Source organism: Mustela nigripes, chromosome 10, assembly GCF_022355385.1.
Source record: "Mustela nigripes isolate SB6536 chromosome 10, MUSNIG.SB6536, whole genome shotgun sequence".
In the NCBI taxonomy this organism is placed as follows: Eukaryota; Metazoa; Chordata; class Mammalia; order Carnivora; family Mustelidae; genus Mustela; species Mustela nigripes.
Window position 1 is genome coordinate 25,438,564 of NC_081566.1, and position 18,573 is coordinate 25,457,136.

Consider the following 18,573-nt stretch of genomic DNA (forward strand, 5'->3'; position numbering starts at 1 on the left):
GGAAGAAAGTGATTCTGGAAAAATAGAGTGAATGCTCTAAGTCAAGGGAGATTATTAATTTTTTTTTTTAGATGAAAACTGCAGAATAGCAAGAACTCTGGTTTAGGAAGCTAGTTCCAGTGACTTTGAAATAGTTTATAGAGGCAGAGATGGTCAGCACGTTTCTCCAAAGAAAACACTGTGGACTCCTATCTCCCGGCACTTGGAATAGCCCCATTCTCCCTGGAATTGCTTCCTCGTTTCTCCCTGTGCTCCTGGAATAATAGGAAAGTAGTTGTGAAGCAGAGACATAAAAAAACCAAAACAAAACACCAAAAGAGGAGAGAGACTGAAAGAATCCAAGTCATGATGAGAAAATTGGGAGAAGGGGGCAAGGCAGAATCCCTGGTGATGTAGTTCTGGGACCTTTGGACCCCATAGGTGTGAAATACATTTTACAGTTTACAGATGAGGTCACAAGAATAGAGTCAAAGTAGCCAGAATAAATCACTTCCATTTCCACAGGTAAAGAATTCAAAGGTTAAAAACAGGACAACCTACCAGAAATGTGAGTGGCATGGATTCCAAGATGAACGTAGATGCTTAGGCTCAATGTCTTCCATTGAGGAAAGAGCTGTAACTGGGGGCCCTACTAGTAAGATACATAGAGGCAAGGGATATTCTAGAGGAGCTGGAAAATACAGAGCGATGGAAAGGTTGATACCAGGACAAGGGAAAGCTGGCCTCCTTGGGATTTTAGCTCTCTTGTTACTGGGAAGCTATGGCCCTTTATGAGGAGGGAAACAGGCAGAAAGAGGAAAGATTAGAGACAATGCAGTAAAATGCCTCAAATTCAGTGAAACTGGAATTCTCACTTATAATAAGAGCTCGCTAATTCCTGTCACTTAGTCACAACTGTTAATTAGGAACTGTGAAATTCCTGTGGACCAGCCCTCACCCGTCTTGGGACCCTCCCCACTTTGGCCTGATTTGGCCACGTTTCCTGAACAAAGACCCGACACGGATACCTTCTCCGAGTCTGCTGTCTTCGGTGAACCTCCAGCGTTGCCCTCTTAGGTCTCACAAGCACCAACTTTCTGTGTGTTGAGGACATTAGAGTCCCGGACAGTGCGTGGAGCTGCGGGAAGAGGCTGCCGGCTAGGGGGCGCTCCACTAGGTGGCGCCGCAGATCACGCGAAGACGGCTGCGGAGGGCCTAGGGGCGCTGGTCCTCCTTGGAGCTCAGAGGGCAGATCTTCAGAGCCTGGTACGAGGAGAAAGGCCCGGGTTAATTGCTGGAAACACATGGCCCCAAGCCTGGTTCTGTTTCTGAGCACTAGTCATTGTAGCCAGGATTGCAACGAAGTTCCCTTATTATTAAAAGGGAGAGTGCAGCCTTCGTTTATGGGGTGCTTACTGTGTGTGCGAGTCCCGGGGGACCCTTGCGGACCCTGCGAGGTTGGAGTCTGGCTCTCGTCTTCTAGTTGAGGAAGCTGAGCTTCAGCAACACAGAGTGACTTCCGCAGAATGGCAAGCTGGTTGTCGGAGGTGTGGCGGAGGTTAAGAATGGAGTCGGGGCCTGCCTTTCCTTCACTGACCGTCTCTCGCTCTGCAGCCGCTCCAGGCTGCTGGAAGGATCTAGCAGCACGATGGCAGTGAAAGGCACTTTCACGTGAAAGCGTGGAGCTGGCTCTTCCTCTGGGCTCCACGGAGGTAGCCGTGCGTCTCAGCGTCGCTGGCTTGTTTTGTCTTCCTGCCCATTTTATTAAATGCAGTTAAGAAACATGATACGGAGAATTCTGGGCCCACAGTACATAAACATTTAAGAATTCCGTGGTTGAAAGGGATCTTAAAGTGTGCCTGGTTCAATACTTTAGTCTACAGAGAAGGAAGCTGAGGCCGGAGCGGGGAGGTGGCTGCCCTTCTAGCCCACCGGCTCGTCACAGCCTGTGCTCCGAGGAGAACCACTGCCTTCGGGCGCGTGTGGGAGTGGACAGATAGTTTGGAAAAGGGGAGCTGACCCGGAGCCATCCGCAGAATCCGCCACGCTTGCACAGGGATGCGTGCAAGTAGCACACGAGCAGTCAGCCCTGGACCCAGGGCACCAGGGTGCTCCTTGCACACCAAGTTTTAGGAGCCAGAGCCAGGCTGTGTTCGTTCTCACTCACATACACACCATACACACTCTCATTCTCACAATCACTCTCACACACACCTTCATAGATCACTCACACACACCCATGCTCTCACACTCCACACACTCACTGTCGTATCCCACACAGTCGTGTCCCACACACACTCATATACCCCACGCTCTCTCACATCCACATCCACATTCTCTCTCTCACACACACACGCTCACACACCCACATACTCTCACACCCACAAACACTCTCCACCCACACACACACCCTCTCTCACGCACACACTCACACCGTTCATCACAGGCTCTAAGGACAGGCTGAACAATCCGGCTGGGCAGTCTCGGACGAGGCGGTAACTGTATTTCCACTCCAGCCCTCCAGCTTGGGAGTAGGGCTTCTCTCTCCTGGGCACTCACTCCAGCTCACCTTCTTACTGTCCTGTGAGTGCTCGATGGTGGAAACCACAGTGCTGACAATGAACAGAGCAGCCCTTCCCGAAGTTAGTGCATGTGCTACTTCCCCATGAAAATATGGAAAGTGCTCCCTGGGCTTTGGTAGTAAATATAAGCTGGCTGCCGTCTGCATCCCCCAGGACCTACAGAGCCGGCCTGCTGAGGAATGGCTCTGAGGATAAGCACCATCTCTACTTAAAAGGTTAGAAGAAGCATCTTCTTTCCTAACACCTTGCTTTGCTATTAAAAATAGTAGGGCTCAGGACTCTAAATTTTGTACTAATTGCCCCTCTCAGAATAATTGAGAATTGACTTAAGCACAGGCATTTTCATCCTAGCTGGGGATCCAATCGAGTGAGTGGGGAACTTACTGCGAGGAGGGCTCGGAGCGACGCTGCCCAGAGGAGTGGGAGCCGCTGGGGTGGGGGTGGAGGTCACACCATGCCAGGCTCCCAGGCACCGAAGCAGGGGGTCCCGTTGATAACCAGTTTGGTGCCCGAGGCTTTGGACATTTCTCACCACTGTCCAGGGACCCTGCTAGAAATTAAAGGGTTATGTAACGGTGGACCACGACAAGTGGCAGGAAGCCAGCTACAGACTGTCTAGGGCAGGTGATGTCAGACAGGTAAGCAGCATGACATCAGGCTCCTCATCAGCCGTGCTCAGGACCCTGGAAGGTGGAGGGGAAAAGATAAGGCAGAGCTGTCTCCCAGAGGATAGCGCACCAGGCAGGCTGCATCGCAGCCAAGGAAAACCAGGGCAGGGACGCAGGAGCAGGACTCAGACCCGTGGTGGGGAGGGACAAGGAAGGAGGAGAAGCTGGTGGTGAGAACTGGGGCGTTGGGCCGCCAGCACTAGCAGCGTGGTGCCTGTGTGCTGGCCAGGGAGAGAACAGGGCTTCCTACTTCCCGACTCTGGTGAGAAATGCCTGCCAACAGCAAAGTCACACAAAGTCTGCCACAAAGATCAGGTGGCCCACCCTTGGAGGGGGAGCTGGACTTCTCAGGCCTCAGGGTCTTCTGGGAGAGAGGAACTTCGCTCGGACCCTAGGGGGCCGTCCCAGCCCAGCTTGCAGGATGGTGGCCATCCTCACAGGCTCTCCTTTCTCTCCCTAGCAGTCCTGCTCCATGGAGGGGCTGCAGGTGTGTGGGGGCGTGTCCATGTGGGACACAGACATTTGGGAATCCCAGACAGCAGGTGTGGGTCTGCAGGCTGCACTGGCCGCCTCTGGGCCCATCCCTGAGAGACTTAGCTTGAGAGAGTCTGGAGTGGGTGAGCAGTGGAAGAGAGCTGAGACCCGGCCTGAGACCCGGGTTGTAGGACAAGACTCAGGATCAGAGCCAGGTCAGGATCCGACACGCCGATCGGATGCCCCAGCTGCCGTGTGGTGGCCTCAGTCACAATTCTAGGGACAGCACGTACCAGGTGGGCTGATCAGGTGTGTGGGAGGACTAGATGAAAACATTTCGGGGGGCTGCCACTGCTAGGGATCCAGGCAGCCCCTGGGAGGCTGGGAGGGGCTGGTGTGGCGCCGGGAGCCCACTCAGACCAAGGAGGGAAGGGGCACGGGGACAGAAGGGACGCAGGGTGCTGGAATTTGGACCAGGGCCATGGTGGGGCTTAGTACCAGGCAAAGAAGGTGGATCTGACCCAAGGAGGAGAGGCCAGTGAAATGGGCTGAGCCTCCTGGGGCCGGGAGGAGGGCAAGCCCAGCGCTGGCCCAGGCCTGACGGACAGCCAGGCGGCCAAGTCCCCTGCTGTGATCCCCACCTCGCCCCCGACCAGATCATCACATTCTTAAACAATTTTTTTTTTAGGATTTTATTTATTTATTTGACAGTCAGAGATCACAAGCAGGCAGAGAGGCAGGCAGAGAGAGAGAGAGGGAAGCAGGCTCCCCGCTGAGCAGAGAGCCCGATGCGGGGCTCGATCCCAGGACCCTGAGACCATGACCCGAGCCGAAGGCAGCGGCCCAACCCACTGAGCCACCCCGGCGCCCCGGATCATCACATTCTCAGCAGCGGCCCTTCAGACCCAGCCCAAGTTCTGGCCCAGGTGTCTTCAGATACATAGGCCTCAGGCTCAGATGCCTCAGTCTCCCCGAGAAGGGAAGAACCTCTAGAGGTTCTGCCATAGTCGGGCTGGGGTTGGGCAGGAGAGTTCTCGTTGCTGCCAGGTGCCCAGGGCATGCTGATGCTGCTGGTCTGAGGGCGCCTAGTTGGGAACCACGGCTCTGTGCCCTGCTGCAAGCCCATCCCTACAGAGTATGGCCATCAGTCGGGGCCTCAGCTCCTCTCTGCTAATGACGCCTTCCCCTGTCGGCCAGGTTCACCCTGTGGGGAGTGGACAACACTGGACGGCGCTCCAGGCCCAGCGACGTCATTGTGAAGACGCCTTGCCCCGTGGTGGATGATGTCAAAGCCCAGGGTAAGTGACACTGAGGCCAGCAAAGCCTGCAGAGGGACTCCCCTGGGGCCTCCCCTCACTGTGATGGAAGCGGGAGCAAGGGAGTCAAACAGAACAACACAGGGTTCAGCGGGGAAGGGGGAGAACTCAAGGCCCACCCTGGAGCAGCCCGTGTCTGGCAGAGATCCTCCCAGTGCCCCCATTATCTCACACAGTCTGGGAGTCAGGGAGCCGGGAGGACGCGCTGATGGAAGCCCTGGGCACACACGGTAGCACACCAGGTGCTGAGGTCCATGGAGTCCCTGACCTCTGCCCTCAGGAGTCCTCTCTTCATATGAGTGTGTCCATCTGCAAAGTTCTTTTGAAAGAAAACACAGGCTACGGATGTGGACATCTGTGCAGACGGCACACTTGCTGGAGTTCCCTTTCCTCACAAGGCTCCCCGGCGGGTCTCGATAGTGTCCCCTGCTCGGAGAAGTAGCACATGGCCTCCGCAGCCAGGATGTGGTCGTCCCGGGCACCCCTTCCGGGCAAATAACAAGAACAGAGCTCTGGCCAAGCACTGTAGGCTTGCCGGGGGACCAGGCCTGATGCGCACGTGAGCAAGGACTCGGGCCATCGCAGGGAGCTCAGGCTGTGCAGGTCTCAGCAAGGGAAACAGTATGGCCATGCTGACGCCTGGTCCCTCACATCGCCTGAGAGATGGCTCCAGGCTCCAGGGGCTTCCAGCTGCCCATGAGGGGCACAGGCCTGCAGGGATCAAGGGGTACGCACAGTGATGCAAAAGCACGGGGTGGGGGAGAGGTCCACATTAATGGGGACCAGGTCCACATTAACTAACCACCAATGCTGCAGCACTTTACAGCTTCTGGAAGGATTCTCAGATTCATCGCCTCATTTGATGTGTATGACACAGCTCTTTTCAACCTAGGAATCTGATCATATTAAGGCCCTGCCTTAAAACTCGTGAATGGATTGCCATTCTTCTGTGACGAAGACCAAAATACTTAACAGACACATTAGGACCTAAATGAGGTGACCCTCACCCACTTATCCAGCTTCTTCTCATCCACTCTCCCCATCAATCTCTGCAGTTCAGCCTCACTGCCTTTCTCAGGTCCTCCACACATTCCCACTCCTCCCACCAGCCCTTTGCACGTGTCCGTCTCATTACTCAGACCGTCCTTCATCCCCACCCCTGATTAATGATTAGCTCCTCTTAGCCAGCAGATTTCAGGTCAAGTGTCCCTTTCTCGAGGCAGTCAAGACATCAAGGATCAAGTGATCAAGGGTCACTGCCAGTAACAATATCATGTTACTTTCCTTCTGCACATTCATCTCTGTTATTAGAATCATGGTTCAATATCTACCTCCCTGGACAGCGAGTTCCAGGAGAGCAGAGTCCCTTTTGGTTTACCAACTATTATGTCCCTAACCCTTAGAAGGAAGGAAGCATGATGACTGGTTACCAACAATCTTGGGCTCTGGAGTCAGACCACCCAGCTTCAAATCCTGCTCCGCTATGTACTTGACCTTGAGCAGCTTATTTCACTTCATGCCTCAGTTTACTACTCTATAAAATGGGGGAAGGGGTAATAGTCCCCTACCTGATATAAAGCGAGTAAGAATCAAATGAATGAATTTACATTATTTTTTTAAGTGTCCATCCCATAATAACTGTTCAGTAAATGCTGGGGAATATACATCCCAACATTGTGCCCCTCGTAGTCAACCTGACACAGCAGCAGTCAGGGGACATAATGAGGTGACTTCAGCGGTACCAGCAATGTGCTTAGCCACAAAATTTCCCTGACTGAAACTGGCTTCACCTAGAACCCCAGCATCAATGTCTCTGCTAGTCTGGAAATGCTACCACTACCATGCAGAGTCTGCTTTCTGAGAGGGACCCAATGAAGAGGTACTGAATGGATAGAATACTGCCCCCATTTTGTAGATGTGGAAATGGAGAAGCGGAGTCGAGTGACTAGCTGACCAGGGTCACAAAGTGAGCGCTGAACAGAGTCAGCACACAGACGCATTATTGGATGTCAATTCCCATTTTGCCTGTGATGTTAAATTAGATATTTAGAAGGTCAGTGTGCAAAAGGGTGAAAACCTTTCTTTGTCTCTGAATGAAGAAAAGACCTAGGCTTAAAAAAGAAAGAAAGAAAGGAAAGAAGAAAGAGAAAGAAAGAGAGAGAGAAAAAGAGGGTTCAAATTAGGTAGAAAATAAAATTCTCCCTTTCAAGAATTATTAGAATCCACTGGGGAAGTGGAGACTTTTCTGTCTAAGACAGATGTGCTTCTCTCTGGAGTGGGTGCTTCCTGGCTTATAGGGTGGGGACCAAATGACTTTTGAAGTTCTCAGAACCCCTTGATGATGAAACAGAGTCTGGAGTTGAAAGCCCTCAGATGAGAGGCTACCTGGAGAGGCCCGTGGCCCCCTTCAGTTATCATCTGTTGATTTCTTACTCCAGGCCAGAGAGGGAGGAACAGGTGATGAAAAGGTGCCCTGGCTAATTCTGTTTTGGAGAATTTGCTAATGGCCTTACCGGCCACAGGAGGCTCCTGAGACTTGCTAAGTAGGCAGCAGGCTGGCGGGGGTGCCTCGAGGGGGTCATGAGCGAGGAGGTCTGCAGCCCCGTGCCTGCAGAAATAGAGGGACAGACAGCAACTCTGGAGTAAAGAGGGGCTGACATCAAGTAGCCTGCCTGGGAGCGACCACTCTTCTGTTTCTCTGCGGGGCTCCTTTAGGTTAATTCCAGCCCCCAGAGTGAATCAAGCTGTGCTTCTGGCCACGTGGGCTGCCCGACAAAGGAGAGGGTCTGAAAGCCCAGCAGAGCAGCTGGGCGCAGGCGAGTCAATTTCCCACTGAGAGAATGAGGTAGCATCCCCTCGTGCTTTTCCTCTTCCCCAAGGAGCGAGTCCTGTATGCCGACCATGAAGATTAACGAGGGGGACCCCTTGAGGGGAGCCTCAGAAATGGATACAGTTCAAGCCGCTCTCCCAGAAAACCGTATGCTTTGCCTCCTTGAAACCCAGAGGGTGATAATAAATAGAGCTCACTTGGATCTGAATTTAAACCTAGTAGTAAGTGGGAATGAGCTTTTAAGTGACCCAGAGCAGGACCTCAGCTCCTGATTACCCAGCAGGAAGCCAGACTAATCCTCCCATGAACACTCTTCCTAAACCACATACTTTCTGGTGGTGAAGGATTTCACCATGTCATGGCAGAAAAGCCACCGAGCAAGTGAGGTTCCACCTGTATTGTACCGACGGCGTCCTTCCCGGGGAAGAGCAGCCCAGTGTCGGCAATGAGACCGGCCTGGTCTCCCGGCCGGGGGTGGCCTTGCCGGAGCTCTTTGCGGAGCTCCAGGAAGTCAGGGCTAGCTCTCTCCCTTCGCTCCCCCACCGCTGTCCTTCTCTCCTGAGGCTGAACATAAATTCTGTCCTTGCCTTCCTTTGCCATCTACGGAGCCCCGGGATTAGATACTACAGAGTGTGTTTTCTGGAATGGTGTAATCGGGTTTCCTAAATGCAGCAAATCATACTGCATATATTAAGCCCCGACTACATACATGGTTTAGGCATTAAGGGACAAAACGCCTGTCTCCTGGAGCTCCGATGTCAGCAAGGGCAACACGTTCCAAAAAATAGTAAAACAGATATTTCAGATGGTGAATGTTATGGAGACTGACTAGCAGGGAAATGAGGTGGGCAGTGCAGAAGGTAGAATTTGGGGGGAAGAGGGTGAAGGAGGAAGATACCAAGATACCCAGGGGAAGATCATTCTGGATAGAGGAGCAGCAGGACAGAGATGTGTGGTGTTTTTGAAGACGAGAAAGGAGGCCCCCTGCAGTGGCGAGGGATGGGGAGGAGAGAAGGTGGTGGGGAGCTGCCAGGGGCTGGGGTGGGGGTGGATCCCATGGGGCCCCGGCGCAGGGTCTGGGACTCGGCCTGGGACTAGGCAGGCAAACACTGCGTACTTCAAACAGAAGAGACACGTCATCACGCTTACTGTTTCACAGGCTCATTCACCTGCTGGGCTGGGAGTGGACTCCAAGTAGCAGGTCCAGGGGCCACCAAGGCGATGGCAGGGACAGAGGAGAGAGGATGCTTGTGAGAGAGGTGCCGAGAAATGTTCTGGCTCTAAATTGTTTTGATGACAGAACCAAAAGGATTGGCTGGTGGCTTGGAGCAGAAAAGAAAGAAGTCATGCCAAGGCAGGCTGAGCAGAACTGCCTTGTTCAATGGCTTGTGACTGTCCCCCAGCAGAACCCAGCATCCTAGATGGAGAGAGAGAAGAGGCCAAGGAGGGAGCAAGCTGGTTGAGGGCACAGGCCATGGGCCCTGTGGATTATGTCAGGGAGAGAAGGGTGTAGATGCGGAGTTGGTGCCCAGAGGGGATGGCGTTGCTAAATACCTGGGGGCTGAAGGACAGGCTTGCGGGCAGGGAGTACAGGAGGCTTGGAAGCAGGCTGTGTTCACCACGTGTGATGCTGGGGTTTACGGTCTCAAAGCTGCAGAAGGTCTCCAACATGACGATTGACTCTAGGTGGCTGGGGGCCTGGGGACAGGTCTAGTCTTAAAGAGTTTTTTCATATGGACAGTGAAGCCACCCAAAATGGTGATGAGAAATGAAGTGGAGAATGAACCGGATGCCAGATTTTTCCACGGATGTGGAAGAGTGGCTAGTAAGTGGGCGGGTGGAAATAGGAAGAGGCAGGTGAGTTTTTAAGGTGGGACTTTTTTTGTATATATACATAGAGAACAGTAGATCGTTTGCAGGAGGTCATGAGAGACTGAAAGACTGGGGCATGGGAGGGTTCCTCTGTGTGGGAGAAAGCTTCGGGCAGGTTTCTGCTAACACAGGGACACGGAGAAAAGGAAGAGCGTTTGCCAAGGTCAAGGGGAAGGGGAGAGCTGTTTGCCATATTGCTGGTCCTGGAGGAGGCAAGGGACGTCTTGAGAGAATGAATTCGTAGAGAGCCGTGGTTCCCTAAATGTGACCCGGATGAGCAGCAGCGGCACCTTGGAGCTTGTCAGAAAGGCAAATTCTCAGGTTCATCTGAGACCCACTCCATCAGGAGCTCCGGCGGGAGCCAACAATCTGTGTTTTCACCGGCCTTCTGGGTGGAGATGAAGTTTGATTCCCGAGGTTGAACGTCACGGCTGTGAAGGCAGCACAGAGCAGCCCGGGAGAGGCGTGGCAGGAGGCGGGTGCACAAGGCCTGGGGGCGGGGGAAACGACCTTGTGGTGGGGACAGCACCAAGAATGACAAGGATCATTGCCTCGGGTTTTCATAGGGAATTCTGTGAAATTCAGTTCAGTGGGGACAGACTGAGTTCTCAGCCCCACACCTCTACCCCTACCCAGCAACTAATGAAAGTGGTGACTTAGGACTGCCACTCGGGGGATTTTTGTTACAGCATCAGGGGAGCTTTTAGGTGGTATGGGTGCCTCCCAGGATTCTCATTTCATAGCGAATTTCACAGCCACTGCTGGGGAATAAAAAGCTCACTTGTGCCCCGGAAGTCACTTCCTCTCACTCAAATAAAACTCTTTGCCCCAGCCTCTTGCACTCTTGTGTTCTCATAGCACTGGGGAAAGCATGATCTCCTGGACAACCAGTAACAGTTAATCATCATCATAAATAATAATAATAAAATAACATCTCCTATTGTCTGGCTCTTCTCTCAACTCATCTTACTCCAAATACTATAATGGCTTATTTGCTATTTTCAATTGTGCAGCCCAGAGGCTGGGAGCTCTCTACTGGTCTGCTTCCCCCTGGCATGCTCTTCCCCACACATCCCTGCGGCTCATCTCCTCCCTTCCTCTGGCTCTCAGCCCCGGGGTCATGTCTTCCCTGAGACCTCTCACGGCCACCCTGTTTAAAATCTCAGGGCCCTACACAGCACTCCCATGCCTCCCTCTCCTGCCTGACTTCCTCACAGAAGATATTGTCCAGGTGATATATGTTGCTTCTGGAAAAGCCCCCTTCCACTAGACTGTAAGTGCCTCGAGGGTGAGGAATTTTGTCAGTTTTTCCTTGACCTGACATGTGCTACGTCCTCAGGAAAAATTGTATTGAGTGAATGAATAAAGGTATGCTTCCTGGGGCCACATGTTATGCTGCAGAAACGGTTTACATTTAAGGTCACTTTTAACGTCACCATAATCTTAGAAGGTGTGTATCATTCATCATCATTGAACAGAAAAGGAAACTAAGACCCAGAGAGGTTAAGTGACTTGTCCAAGGCCATACAGCTAGTCTGTGGCTTGCAAACAATGCTGTGGTGCCAGTTCTTAACCATAACTCTGGGCCTGAGGACTTCAGTCCCCATGGTTTATTCTGCTGTCTGAGAGGTCCTGGCTCCCTTCTAATAACGAGTAACTCAGCTTCTCTTTTCCCTGATGAGGCCCTGTCTGCAGACTCCCTGCTGTCTCTCCACATGCATTTGAAATTTGTTTTTATAAGATTTTATTTATTTGACAGAGAGAGAGAGAGATCACAAGTAGGCAGAGAGGCAGGCAGAGATGGGGCTGGGAGCAGGAAGGGGCGGGGAAGCACGCACCCTGCTGAGCAGAGAGCCCAATGCAGGGCTCCCTCCCAGGACCCTGGGATCACAACCCGAGCCGAAAGCAGAGGCCTTAACCCACCTAGCCACCCAGGCGCCCTCTCCACGTGCATTTTAACTGTTCCTGAGCACCTTGGATTTTTAAAGACAGGGAAGGCAGATCCTTATTTTGGATAGCCCAAGACTTCTGTGAAGCTGGAAACTGGGTAAAATGACAACTCAAAATACCTTGTATTCTTTTTCATTCTCTGAGTTAGTGACTTCTTGAGATGCAGTGAAACTAATGAAATAATATCCCTAAATTTTCTCAGTGGAAATAGAGGAACCAGAAATACTCATGCACTAGGAACCTAGCGTTTATCCTTCTGAATATAGCATGCCGTTTATGGATGTCGGCTTGTAAGCACACCCCAGAGTTAGATTATCTTGGTTTTAGGAGATTTATGGTGGTGCCTGGGCCTCTCCACCTGGTCTCAGGCACGCATGCTGCTGCTGGGGGAAGGAGCAGCCTCTTCCAGCTAGATATTACCGTTGTGTTATGAGAATAGTAAATATGCTGGAAAACACCTCCTCAGCCGTCTCTGTTCCTCAGCGGAGACAGTTATAACCGGGGCCCGGGGTTTGGGATGCTATTTCTAATCACTAGAAATAAAAACACAGAGCCATCAACAAAAAGCCTGGGAAAAGGAAACCTAGCCTCCCTGTCCGGCCCGTGGTCTGATCGCCCACATTTTCCCTCCCCTGTCCTTTCATCTGGTACGTGTCCCCCTCCGCCCGTTGAAATCAACAAAGCGCGGGGAAGCTGGGTGGCTCGGTCAGGTAAGTGGTTGCCTTCAGCTCCGGTCAGGACCCCAGAGTCCCAGAATCGAGCCCGCCTCCGGCTCCCTGCTCAGCGGGGAGTCTCCTTCTCCCTTTGCCCTTCACCCTGCTCCTGCGTGTTCTCTCTCTCTGTGTCTCAATAAATAAAATCCTTAAAAAGAGAGAAAGGAAGGAAGGAAGGGAGGAGGAAAACACAGCTCTTAGACTGGTCCTTCTGCTTCTGTCTGAACCCCAGGAACAAGGAGCCCCGTGCATTCTTACCCAGACTCCCTCTTGCTTGGCATCTATGGGCCAACTAGGAGAAGTCCTCTATGAGAAATGGTCACCCCAGATTTGCATTCCCCAAGACTCTGCCCCCTCTATCTTCTTAAATTGGCCAAACACTACCATCCCCTGAGCATCGATACAAAAGAGCGAAGGAAGATAGACACAGTTTTAAAACTTGACTTGAGCCCACTCGGGCTATACGACCTTGGGTAGGTGACCTGGCCTCTCTCACTCTGAATGTCCAGATGTGGAGGAGAGGGACACTCATATCCATCTTGCAGTGTGGGTAGAAGATTGGAGTTCACTATATGTGAAGTTCTTGACAATTGGTAGGCCATTAATAAGTAACGGGCGATATCATAGACCTTTATGTTCTAAGGCATCGTCCACTTGATCCTATTTTAACAACCTGAGAATTAAAAAATCCTGCAAATCTGAATGGATTTCTGGACTGAAGTTATTTATAATGCAATTAAGATGCTGGCTATGAGAGTTTGGTTGCTAACGGATTGGTATAGCCTGGGGTGGAGAGAGATCACTGGAAAGATCATGAATTACATTAATTTAACTAACACTTTTTAAAATCTACTCTGTTGTTGGGCCTGTGCTAGTCACTCAGGACATGGAAGTAAGATCTGGCGCCTGTCCGCACAGACAATGGGCAAGATAGAAAAATAAGGAAATCAGTGCAGTGTCTGGACAGAGTAGGTAGGGGTAGAAATTTTCTTCCTTCCAACCCAGAAAACCCCTACAATGGTGACTATGTTATTACCAACAGCCCAAAATTCACTTGGAATTGTGACATGGAATCAGGTTGCTATGCCTTTTGGCTGACAGGGGGTCGAGTGGGCAAAGTGCTGGCTTGGAAATCCATAGACTTAGTTTCTTCATTCCCAGATTTAACACTGGATCGGAGACAGAGTTCTGCTCTCCAGATCTCAGTTCCCAGCTGTTGTGAAGGGAAGGTGAACAAATCTCCTTTCTGACAGGTTTAATACAAAACCATTTAATGATAAAGGACTTCAAGCTCCGTAGGAAAAAATGGACAAGGCTATACAAATTCATCGCCACTCTGCCACATCACCAAGTTCGCATGAGCAATGTATGCCTTGGAGGAGAAAGCTAAGAGTTATAAATTAAACTGAAAGATTACTTATTTGGAGTTGCAGGATGTACCAGGTTCTGCCTCTGTGTCACACACAGCTGCGAGCTTGTCTTTGTATATGGTCCGGGCAGCCCTAGCAAAGGCTCTGCCAGCCTGTAGTCATGGGGGCCACTCCTGGTTCTTCACGTGGCTCAAGCTTCACCTGACAGTGCTTCCCTCCATCCCTGAGTCAAATTTCGGTCCCCCTGGGCTTCCCTGTGCTTTTGCAGGACCCACTTGGTACCCTAACATATATAATCTGGAAGTTCAGGGGAGCTAATACTTCATGGGGCCGAATGTGAGAAGTCCCCACCGGGCAATCCGAGATGGGAGCAGATGGTAGAGTCTTCCTTTCTCCCCCTGGACAGACCAGCGGGGATCCAGCAGCTTCCTCTCCCGCAAAGCGCACCACCTGCTTCTTGGCACGCCCCCTACCTTCGCTCAGACTCCTCTCTGGCTTCATTTCCTTCTCTCCTCCCCCCAGCTTCCCCGGGACCGCACTTGCCAGTAAAGTCTTCATCTGTGATTTTTTTTTTTTTTTTCTGCAGGCACTGTATTTTCAGGAAACATGGGTAAAGACAAAGAATATTATAACTGAAGTTGACCTGAGATATTCTAGTTGAAGGTTTTCATTGTTTTAGAAAAGAGAGCCACACCCGGTGGGGCTGAGATAAAAGTGAATTACTCAAACCACGGTCTCCGGGCTCCAGGTTCTTATTCTTTAAGCCACACATCACACACACCCATGCGCATATGTGTAAATACAAGTAGACACATGTCTCCATACACATGCACACATGTATGTTGTGTGGCTACATCCGTGCATTTAAAATGTTCTTTATTTGCCTTTTCTGCCCTCCTCAGAAATAGCAGATAAGATCTACAATCTCTTCAATGGCTACACCAGTGGGAAGGAGCAGCAGACGGCCTATAACACCCTCCTGGACCTGGGCTCCCCCACCCTACATCGAGTCCTCTACCACTATAACCTGCACTATGAGAGTTTTGGAGAATTCACCTGGCGGTGTGAGGACGAATTAGGTCCCAGGTAACCAAGAAACTCCATTGCCACTTACAACAACCTCGGCTCTTTGAACTTCTGTGCCTGTCCTCCTGTACCCATGGATTCACAAAGATTTCCTGGGTGACCTTAGGAGCTCAGAGAAATACGTCCTGTGCTTTTATACAGCTCAGTTCATAGCGATTAGTTTTGGGTAAGCTGTATTTAAGTAGGGAAGTCATGAATACATTTCCCGAACTCTGAAAAAAATCTTTGCCCTTGACCCGTTTCAGCCACCTCTTTACCACGCTGACATAGCATTCCAAATACTAAAACGGTAGACGCTGGGAGCCTCCTCGCTTTGTGAAAGAAAATTAGGAATTTTACTGAAGAAGTTACACGGAAGTATTTATTACGTATGAGCTTTGCATATACAATATGCATTTGACAGACGTATTTTCAGCTAAATTGCACATCCTTTGGAAAGACAACGTGGAGGTAGCCCAGACCCACCTTGACATCTTTGTTGGCCAAAGTTAGGACAGTACAGTGTTTGCCAGCTTCCCCTGGCCTGGAGGCCACGACTTTTCAATACTCAATACCCACTGCTTTTAGGTTCTGCAGCACAGCATTCTTAGAAAGAGAGAAATTGGAAGAGTGTGTACAGATAACCACCTTCCTTTTGTTCCATTCATCATGGCTACATACTCCTGCTCTGAGAAAAACAGATTTTGGTGGAAATATTGGTATTATCAGATAGAGTCAGTGAAAGAGGCTTGCATGGAATGTTGGTACCTATATGTCCTTGAACTATTTAGGGGTTCATAAGGGATTAAAAAAGGGGTGGCTCATTCCTCTGTTTAAGGAAAAGAAAAATGGAAAGCAAATGAAGACTATCAACACAATGGAATGGAATTCTCTGGCACTTAAAGAATTCTTACATTCCTGCCAAGATGCTGCATGAAAACATCACCCAAATGTTGTCCCATCTATCTGACCGCTGATCGCACTGGAGGGAGACCAAGTGTCAGTGTGCTTCTCGTGACCTGAAGTTATAAACTCTTCAAAATACCACTGTTCAGGACATTCCCTTCTATTCTCTTACTTTTTTTTTTTTTTATTTAATTTATTTTATTTTTTTAACTTTTAAAAGAAGGAAGAAACTCAGAATTATCTTCTGAAACACAGTGATTTCATGTGTAAGTTTAGGAAGAATCTTTCTGCATTCCATAGATTATTTCCTGCAGTTATTATAAAAGTTGATAGTCCTCAGGAAAACAGATGCCACGGCTGTGGACCAAAACACAGAGGGAAATATGTAAGGGACTTCTCATTGGCTTTGTTTCAGTTTCAGAAGAAATCGAACCCTGAGTTAGAAAGTAGATACGGATTAAGATATGTCCTCTCTGCTCCCTACCTTATTACTCCTGCCCTCATAATCACTTATGCTTACTGTTATCCTCTCTCTGCTTCTCTCCCAAGCTGCCCTGCCCCTCCCACCTCACTCTGTTTCTTCTCTTTCTGCTCCCCACCCTTTCCTCCCTCCTTCTGACATTTATTGACTATATATATACAGTTCTTGGTTAGGGAACATAAATGTCACAATTTGAATAGCACTAACATTGCATATATCATCTTGATTTCCAAGGGCATTAGGACTGCTTTTAAAATTTCTCTCTTGTAACTCAAGAGTCGGAAGGAAAATTGGTTAATAAACCAAGTGAGCAGGGGAAGAAGTGTGGCTCCCCCTGTAAAGTAAGGCATGCTGCTGACTTGACATTCTCTTCCCAGACTCTCCTCCCTGGAGACCCTTTCATGTGTGGTGCTGGTTTTTCAAGGCTCTGTATTAGAAGACAGTGTGTAATTTCATTAGCTTCTGGAAATCAAGCTTTACTCTCCGGTGTCATGGGGGAGAACCACCAAAAAGGAAAAGCCTTCTGCCTTGAGATGCATCCATCATCTTTGGAGTTGGTCGTGAGTGTGAACAGAAGAGGATCTGTGGACCACACACTCCCTTTGAGCAGGCAGAAACGACCCCCTCAGTTCAGTTAAATCCCTTCCCTTAACTTTCACAGAGGCCTCCAGATTGACTTGTGGGTTGAACTACTTTGACAACAGCATTGGTTGCATTGCTGCTAAGAAAGAAGAAATCCACAGGCTCTGAGATGATCAAGGGCAGACACAAATAAATTTTTTTTTTTTTTTTTTTAAATTGAGCTACAGAGGTAGCCACAAGATCTCCATGGGCTAATCTAATCCTCTCTTTTCCCATGTCCTTGTCCTGAGGACGATGTTCACGCAGCCTTCATTCTCCCTTCACTCCCTCTCCCTCCTCCTTCCAAGAATTTGTCAACAACTAATGACATGTAGTAGGATAAATTAAGAGGAAGGGCCACCAAAGTCCCATTGATGACGACTTTTGGAAGCCTGCTTGGCCCAACTGCAGAGGCCAATAGACGGAGGAGAGGCCATCTGCAGGAGATGCTACGTAGGCGGCAGGCGGAGTCTTGGACTTCCTCTGACCCACCACTGAAGTAGGAGAAAATACGACTGCCCTCTGATGACCTCGCGTTCACTCCGTCCCTGGACGCCGCTGCTGGATCTCCACACCTTCCCTCCAGCTTCCTCTCTGCCCCTCTCAGCACGTCCTCCCAGGAATGTGGTGGTCACGGCCAGACAGAAGGGGAGAAATGAAACGAATGTGCTTATTGTTCTTTGAAAGGTCATTCTCAATGGAGTGCAGAAACTTCCATTTTCTGGAAAGAATTGGTGACCGGATTAGAAAAGCATTGGTTCTTCCCATGAGAAGGTAGCCGAGCAGCTGGTAAATCCTGTAAGGGTCGCTGATCATTGTGCTTTTCAGAACGGCATTTTATGGGAGGGAGCTCATTCAAAGAAGAGAAACTTTGTGGGTCTCTGGGCACTTCGGGGTTCAAAGAACAGGAGGAACAGAACTGAGTGAGGGAACGCTGCTCCGTCGCTCAGAGCTGGTGAGGTCTGACAGCTGGCTGTCAGTAGCCCCTGAGTCTCTCACGGACAGGGGCACGGGGAAGAAGGCTGTGCACCAACAAGACAAAGACGATTGTGGTGACCGCCTCCTTCCCCAGGCTGCATGCAGAGGCCACCACGCTCTCGCACTGGCCCGGAGGGATCCCTGCGCTCCAGGGTGTGCGAGCTTGGAGCACAAGTCTCCTCCACTCCTTTTCCTCCCTGGTGATCTGTGATCCTTTTCCTCGTCTTCCCCCTCTCTGGACTGGGTCTCCGCGGTGGTGGCCTCCTGGCTTTCCAAGGGAGAAGGCGGCGGAGTGGAGCGGGAGCACACCTGCACACTAATTAGGTCACGTGTGCCTCAGAGAGTCTGCATTCCCCCCGGGGCGGCGGGGGAGGGCTGTGTCAGTGTGCACCAAGGGCACTGTTGTCTTCACTCGTATTTCGCTGTCACGCCCTCCATCCGGGCATAATTAGTTACATTTGATACCCTCCAAAGTTCAGTATATCAGCTGTTTCTGCTTAGTTCTAAAATAGCCTTGAAAAGGGAAATGTTCACTCAAACACATTATTTGTCATTTAGCGATGGTAAATTGCTGGCTGTAAAGAAAATGGATTTGATTTGTCTTTCAAAACTGCCAACTCTATGATTTTAAAAGGGCATAAATTCCCACTAAAATAGTAGTTCTTTTCCTTTATTTTTCCTTATGGCATTTTATTTCTCTCTTTTGTTTTGCTGCCTGCCCCTTTTACCCAGCCGGACTGTTCTTTCATCCACCCGCCCATCCGTCCA

The 18,573-nt window shown here is 50.4% G+C and overlaps 1 protein-coding gene across 3 annotated transcripts in view; it reads left to right on the top strand.

Moving 5' to 3' along the window:
* Positions 1-18,573, top strand: part of ASTN1 (astrotactin 1) — a 316,666-nt gene that overhangs the window by 293,806 nt on the left and 4,287 nt on the right. For all 3 annotated transcript variants that reach the window (XM_059412846.1, XM_059412844.1, XM_059412845.1), the window contains 2 exons: positions 4,901-5,001; positions 14,657-14,840. In XM_059412846.1, the coding sequence (XP_059268829.1) occupies positions 4,901-5,001; positions 14,657-14,840 (285 nt within the window). The remainder of the gene's footprint in view (positions 1-4,900; positions 5,002-14,656; positions 14,841-18,573) is intronic.